This window comes from Neofelis nebulosa, chromosome X (genome assembly GCF_028018385.1).
Source record: "Neofelis nebulosa isolate mNeoNeb1 chromosome X, mNeoNeb1.pri, whole genome shotgun sequence".
Taxonomy (NCBI): Eukaryota; Metazoa; Chordata; class Mammalia; order Carnivora; family Felidae; genus Neofelis; species Neofelis nebulosa.
The window spans coordinates 65,339,605-65,347,741 of NC_080800.1; the positions used below are offsets into that span (position 1 = coordinate 65,339,605).

An 8,137-nucleotide genomic window follows, 5' to 3' on the forward strand; every position below is an offset into this window, starting at 1 on the left:
ATGTTGGCCCTTTGCCTTCATTCAGTGCACAATATGTTAGCCATTTGTGAAAATCTAATGGTTAAAAACAGTTTCTTTTAGTCAAAAGGAAGCCAGTCAGAAGAGACCTTGTCTTTTGAATATCATTGATTCTTCTTCAGAATCAGCTTGAAAGCCAAATGCCTCTCTGATATTTTTTTAACCATAGCTCATTGAAAAATAGTCCTTTTGAGGGCACCCTCCTGGATTGTCCTATTTATGACAAAATTGTGTAAAGGTTGAAACTCTCAGGGGGCTTTCTGACATATAAGGTATATATGGTGTTAGGAGAAAGATGTGTTGCTTAGTAAGTTCAGTTTACTAAGAAAGACAGAGACATAGGTATCTAGTTGGATAGGACAGGAAAAAGTCTTCTATAATGTTTCTTTGTGATTAGGTAGGACTGGATACTGGCAAGCTTAAGGCCTGTTGAATCTTCTTAGCCTTGGTTGTGAGGCTTAGAGGTAATGTTTATACAGGGAAGAGAAACAGTATAGTCAAGTTACAGAATGAACTAGTGTCTGAGTCAGAAATAAAACTCCTTACTTCCAATACTGTGTTAATTCCCAACACCACACCCTCACTGCTAGACAGCAAAGGTACAATGTGTTCAAGCAAAGGAAATTTATGAATAGAGCCTTAGTGGCAGTTTTCCCATGCCCTGTCTTCAGGATTGAGACTGTAATGCTTTCTTGTTTGTAGTCCTTTCTCTCCCACAGGATTTGGTTACTCAAAGCACCAAAGTAGAAGTGCCAGACTGCCTATTGTTGGTATAGTGTATGTGTGCTGAAAGAAATAAAACTGAATGGAAAACTAGGGAGACAAATTTCAACTATTTGAAACACACCATCTTGGGAAGTAGAAAATGATAAAAAGCCAGTGAGCTAGAAGAATGCTGTGTAAAAAAAGATATCAGTGGGCAGAGTGTAGGGACTCTGGGAATAGTTGGAAAGACATCTATTATGAAAGCAGTTTCCAAATAATATTTTTGGCCTTACTTATTGCAGAAGGCAGGTGCAAGCAGATTATAGTAAATGAAGCTTGGGTTTAATATTAGGGATTTTTCAGTCCTTTAATTTCTTTAGATTGTTTAAACTTACGATAGAGGAATATTTTTGACTAACTGGATTTCTTTCAACAATGAAAAAAAAAAGGCCTCCATACTAATGCGTAGTGAGTGGGGATGTTAAAAATAGTATATAAAGTGGTTTAAGCAGTTGAGAAGTTTTCCATTTATTTTTGTTTCTATCACATTGGTGAAACAATCTGCAGAAACTTGGGTCTATAGTTCCCAAAGTGAGATATGAACCCCAATGACTGAGATTTTTTCAGGCTCTTCCTGTTTTTGCCGATCAGCTTCAGTGACCTTAAACATAGTGATTGCATACAGTTCTTTATGAGAAAACTGGAAAGAGTTAGATGAAGCAAAGTAGTATAGAGGATGGGATTTGAGGAATTGTGAGCCAGAAATATCTCCCAAGGCCCTAAATACAAATTAGATGACAGCACTGACCTCTACCCAGCAAGGTCCTTTTTCTTTTATCTTTTTTAATTCTTTCAATTCTTGTATTAATTTCTTTGCTACTTTCCCATTTCATCTTTTGCTCTCCTCACCTATTTATATTTGTCCACTGTCTGTTTCTTCCCATTCTGGACCTTACTTGGTCAAGGTTCCTACTATACTTTGCTTTTACATATCAAGGTTGATTGTGGCAAGAGTTGAGCTGGGCCTGTGAGATGAAATGGCCAAGAAAGAATATGATTTTAGTGCAGTGTTAGGCTCAGGGGGTGGGGAGGGGGAAGACACTCCATAAAGATTTTTTGAATGAGAATTGAAGAATAACAAGTTTCCAATCTTAACTTGAGAACTTTTGCGATTAAAAAATAACTTTTTGATCCATATCCCATAAGTCATCTCGTCAAGGTCATCTCTTCCTCTAGGCACTGCAGTCAGCGAGTGTTTTTTTTTCCCCCAAATCAGTTTTTTCTCAGTGCAAACACTGGTTCAAGTAACTTCAGGCTTCTGCATCTCTGGCAAATTCCTGCCTCCACTCCATTTTCTGTTATATAAAATAGCCCTTTCACCTGTTCCTTGGGAGTTAGAAGGAAAGAGTAATGTAAGGAGAAATCATTTCAGATAAATGCCTTTCAATTAAAAAATATATATAATCATGTGTACAGCAGCACTTTCAACAATAGCCAAATTATGGAAAGAGCCTAAATGTCCATCAACTGATGAATGGATAAAGAAGATGTAGTTTACATATACAATGGAATACTGCTTGACAATGGGAAAGAATGAAATCTGCTCATTTGCAGCAATGTGGATGGAACTGGAGGGTATTATGCTAAGTGAAATAAGTTAGGCAGAGAAAGATACCATATGTTTTCACTCATATGTGGATCCTAAGAAACTTAAGACCGTGGGGGAGGGGAAGGGAATAAAAAAGTTACAGAGAGGGAGGGAGGAAAACCATAAAAGACTCTTAAGGACTGAGAACAAGCAGAGGGTTGGGGGTGGGGAGAGGGGAAAGTGGGTGATGGGTATGGAGGAGGGTACTTGTTGGGATGAGCATTGGGTGTTATACGGAACAAATTTGACAATAAATTATATTTTAAAAAATAAAATAAAATAAAAAATATAATCATGTGAAAATCCATTATTGAACATGTCAGGGAGCAAAGACCACTTTCATTGCATATCCTCCTCGTTGAAAAGAATTGTCCATTTTGCATTATAGAGAATTCAAAAGGCAGTTCCTATGCCTTTTGACAGCTACTAACCGAGAAATTTAGAAAGACTTCTGTATGCACCTCTGAACAATGTTGGCCCAGATACTAAAAAAAAAAAAAAAAAAAAAGGTTAAGTTAATGACTGCCATATGTATAAGCAGGGGCAATCAAAGGGCATGTAACTGGTCAGATCAGAAGTTTACAGTGTGGCAGAGGAATGAGCATTTATGTCAAATCTACCTTTCACACTTCACTTATATTCAGCCAGAGAAGGTTCCATTGATTAAGGCCTTTTTAGGAGCTGAAGGCATGAAAGTAACTGATGGAATGGGAGGGGGATAAGAAGACATCCTAAGCTAAGCATTTAGCTTGAGAGAGATTTGGAAAGGGGACTACAATCTGCAAGAGGGAAACTCTGAGATTATTATTTGAATTATTGCTCTAGAAAGACAATGTAATACAGTGAAAAATCTTTTCACCAGAAGCTTTAATTAACTGAGGAATCCATGATCTCTGAATTCATGTTTTAGAAGAAAAAGATGAATTAATTATTTACTTCAATAATTTAGTCAGAGGGGCACCTGGGTGGCTCAGTCAATTGAGAGTCTGGCTCTTGATTTGACTCAGGTCATCATCTCACGGTTCGTGGGATCACTTCTGGCTTTGTACTTACAGTGCAGAGCCTGCTTGGGATTCTCTATCCCTCTTTCTCTGCCTCTCCCTTGCTCTTTCTCTCAAATAAATAAACATTAAAAAATAAGCTTAGTTAAAAGTTTTTTAAGGGCATGTCCTGGAGGTCTCATATCGACCTGTAGTCTTGTGCAATAGAACTAATAATTAGACAATAAGGTTTACTAATATTAGAAAAGAAACAAAATAATTTAGATTAGTTTAACAATTCTTTGGTTATGAATAAAAAGAGGTGAATTCTGGTTCTGATGGTACCATTTACACATTCTCCTAATTCTGACATCATAATTCTAAATTACATAAGCCTCAGTTTCTTCTTCTATAATATGGTGATAAATTCTTGTCTTCCTACCTTATGATGTTCTTGTGGGAATCAAATAAAACACATTTTTGAAAGTTAAAAAATTCTATAAAAATTTCAAACTATTAGTGTTGTTTTAATTATCAAAGGCCCGTTTCCCCACCTCCATCCCCCATCCCTGCTTGGGCTCTCATGTAGACAATATCTTATTTCTGTTCATTGCAATGCTACATACAGTACTGCATTTGTTATATTGTGTGTGATCTCTCCCACTCTTGCAGCATATATCTAGAGTACCTTTTAACATATTGTAGGTGCTCAAAAGGTACTTGTCAAACCAAATTGAATGTGTATATTGTTTCCAGTCTGGGTGAACAGAATATCTTTTACTCCATAGAAATGAATGGAAGGCAGATTTGATTATTCATTCCATCTTGTCTCCCATAGGAGGAAAATATTTCTTACCAGTCTCTAGTCTCAAAGTCGTGAACCCTGCAGGCAGCAGGCCTTCTGAAAAAAATCCATGGGTGACAGAAGATTCATTGACTTTCAATTTCAAGATTTAAATTCAAGCTTCAGACCCAGGTTGGGCAATGCTACTGCCAATAATACTTGCATTGTTGATGATTCCTTCAAGTATAATCTGAATGGTGCTGTCTACAGTGTTGTATTCATCCTGGGTCTGATAACCAACAGTGCCTCTCTGTTTGTCTTCTGCTTCCGAATGAAAATGAGAAGTGAGACTGCTATTTTCATCACCAATTTGGCCCTTTCTGATTTGCTCTTTGTTTGCACTCTACCTTTCAAAATATTTTACAATTTCAACCGTCACTGGCCTTTTGGTGACACCCTTTGCAAGATCTCTGGGACTGCATTCCTCACCAACATCTATGGGAGCATGCTCTTCCTCACCTGTATTAGCGTGGATCGTTTCCTGGCCATTGTCTATCCCTTCCGATCTCGTACCATTAGGACAAGGAGGAATTCTGCCATTGTGTGTGCTGGAGTCTGGATCCTAGTCCTCAGTGGTGGTATTTCAGCCTCTTTGTTCTCCACTACTAACGTCAACAATGCAACCACCACCTGTTTTGAGGGCTTCTCCAAACGTATCTGGAAGACTTATCTGTCCAAGATCACCATATTTATTGAAGTTGTTGGTTTCATCATTCCTCTCATTTTAAATGTCTCTTGCTCTTCTGTGGTGCTAAGAACCCTCCGCAAGCCTGCTACACTGTCTCAAATTGGAACCAATAAGAAAAAAGTGCTGAAGATGATCACAGTTCATATGGCAGTCTTTGTGGTATGCTTCGTACCCTATAACTCTGTCCTCTTCCTGTATGCCCTAGTGCGCTCCCAAGCCATTACCAATTGCTTGTTGGAAAGATTTGCAAAGATTATGTACCCAATCACCTTGTGCCTTGCAACTCTGAACTGTTGCTTTGACCCTTTTATCTATTACTTCACCCTTGAGTCTTTTCAGAAGTCCTTCTATGTTAATACCCATATCAAGATGGAATCCCTGTTTAAGACTGAAATACCTTTGACCACAAAGCCTTCCCTTCCAGCTATTCAAGAGGAAGTTAGTGATCAAACAACACATAATGGTGGTGAATTAATGCTAGAATCCACCTTTTAGGTAATGAGAACTGTCCAGATATGGTTTTTCCTAGGATTTTTCCTATGCCATGAATAAGAAAAACAATTTGAAGCTAGTGATAACTGAAAATAGATTAATGTACTGAATACAGTCAGATACATTTATTTGAATGTTTATTGTGCATATGCTGTTTTGTTCAATAATTATAGGTCAGGTCTAATTACAACAACCAAAAGAGATTACCAAACTCTTCTGCTGGGTTATAATTTCATTGTGTCACATTATATAAGTGGCTAGTGGCCTTTGCTTCAGTGATATAAAGATTATCGTAAATTTTTTAAGAAGATATTTCCACTCTGGTAACATTTGTTAATTAGGTTGGGCCTATAAATATAGAACAAATTCAGGGATTATTTAAAAAAAAAAACTTTTGTGTTACTACTGATACATGTTACTCTTTTTTTCCTTTTTTGTATTATTATAGAGTACATTTTTAGCATAAGAACATATTGTAGCCTAACATTATTGGTAAGAAGTGTATCCAATTTAAAAGAACTGACAAATTTCATTGTATATGTTTTGAAAACAGAAACATAAATTGTGTTTGCATAAATATGGATGGGAAGAAGCAAAATTAGCTGGATTTACACAATTGTAGTCACCAGCAGTGTCAGTTTTTTTTTAATCTTCCTTTTTTTACACTACATTAAGATTTTCATATGAAATTTCAAATCCGGAAAGCTGTGTTCAAAACAATTACAGAATAAAAAATCACATAAAACAACAAATGTCCATTAAAAAAACTAGCAACACCAACATTTTTTTCTTAGAATTTTTAATTATCTTTCTTTTGAGAGGCTGATACTATATAATACTCTTCGTATGATATTTTGGAGCACAATGCATTTATTCCCAGGTCAGGAGCAAATTGAAAAAATTAACAACAAAATAATAACACAAAATAAAATCATAAAGCACATTTTAAAATCTTGCTTAAAATTTTCATTAATAAATTTTTTTGGGGGGAGAGGAGATCTGTAACTTTAAATAACTTATTCTTTAATGTTAAATTTTGAAGCACAATTCAGCCAGGTTGCTGCTGAGTTTGTGGCCAGGTCAGGAGCATATTGAAAATAAATTCGTAAACCAAACTAAACCAATACAATAAAACTCAGAAAAACTGCAAAACAACAAAACAATAGAAAATAATCCCTAGCACTTGCATTTATATTTTATTTCTTTTTGGAGGTTCTGTAAATTTAAAAGTATCGTATCATTTGTATGCAATTTCAGAGTACAATGCAGGTAGAAATATGCTAAATTTGTGCCCAGGTCATGACCATATTGGGGGAAGAACCCCATAAAACAATCGCTTACAAAACAAAACAAAACAAAACACACAAGAATTTAGAATTTGCATTTTCTTAAGCATTTTTAAAACTTGCAAAATACCATGATTTTCATATGATGCTTTGGATCAAAATGTAGTTAGGAAGCTGCTAAACTGGTGTTAGTTCAGGAGCAATCAAAATAAATATTTACATATATGCAAAAGAAGAGAAAGCATTTTTTTTGTAACACCCTTAAACAATAAAAGAAACAATCTTTAAAACCTTTTACTGTTTATTGGATGAAATGTAGATTTAAGCATATTAAGACATGTAAATGGAGCTTCTGAGCACAGTATATTTTGAAAGGTGCTACATTTGTGCTCATGTCAGAAAGAATGAAAATATATTCCCTCATCTACATTTTACACACACACACACACACACACACACACACACAAAATTAAACGTTGAGAAACAATAGAAATATTCTTAAAATGTGTATTGATCAATCTTTAAAATATTTGGATGATATGGTAATATGGTAATTTTAAAATGCTAAGACTTTTAAAGTAAAACTTCCAGGAATAATTCATGTGTCAGGAAGTGATTTGAAAAAAAAAAAACACCATAAAATGATAATATAAAAAATAAATATTTTAAATGATACTCAAATTCTTTTTTATTTTTTAAATGTTTATTTATTTTTGAGAGAGAGAGAGAGAGAGAGAGGGAGAGAGAGAGAGAGACTGAGGTACAGAATCCCAAGCAGACTCCAGGCTCTGAGCTGTCAGTACAGAGCCAGACACAGGGCTCGAGCACAGGAACTGTGAAATCATGACCTGAGCTGAAGTCGGACACTTAATTGACTCTGTCACCTAGGCACCCCAAATGATAATCAAATTCTTAAAACTCTCATTAACCTTTGTTTTTCCTTATGATGTTATATAGATTTAAAAATACTGATTTTTAAGTTTAAAACATGAACATAATGTACATTTTTTACATGAATCCTTTATATTTTAATTCTGTTATAGTAAACATACAGTGCTACATTAGTTTCAGGTGTACAATACTGTGATTCAACCATCCTATACATCACTACTTAATACCCATAACCTATTTCACCCGCCCTTTCACCAACTTCCCCTTACATTAATCCTTTAAATCAAATGTTACCATATATGTATAAATCCCTACCACTAATGGAAACCATCCAACATTTTTATACCAACTGGTTAATTACAAATTGTTATTTTTTCCTTCTGGTATTAACATTTGCTTGTGTAACATTCTCCAACAACTCTATAGACCTTACTGATTGAGGAGAATGTCTTCATTCTGATTCTGCAAATCAAAAGTATCCAAGCCTAGAACAGAATTTTTGGATGCTCCAATACCAAATCCTGACTTAATTTTAGTCTATATTAAATAAAGAAATAAACAAAAAACAATACCAGGCTTGATGTA

At 35.3% G+C, this 8,137-nt stretch overlaps 1 protein-coding gene across 1 annotated transcript; it reads left to right on the forward strand.

Moving 5' to 3' along the window:
* The first annotated feature begins 3,690 nt into the window (after positions 1-3,690).
* LPAR4 (lysophosphatidic acid receptor 4) lies at positions 3,691-7,278 on the forward strand. Its single transcript, XM_058713707.1, has one exon. The coding sequence runs from the start codon at positions 4,266-4,268 to the stop codon at positions 5,376-5,378; it is 1,113 nt and encodes a 370-aa protein (XP_058569690.1). The 5' UTR covers positions 3,691-4,265; the 3' UTR covers positions 5,379-7,278.
* The last annotated feature ends 859 nt before the right edge of the window (positions 7,279-8,137 follow it).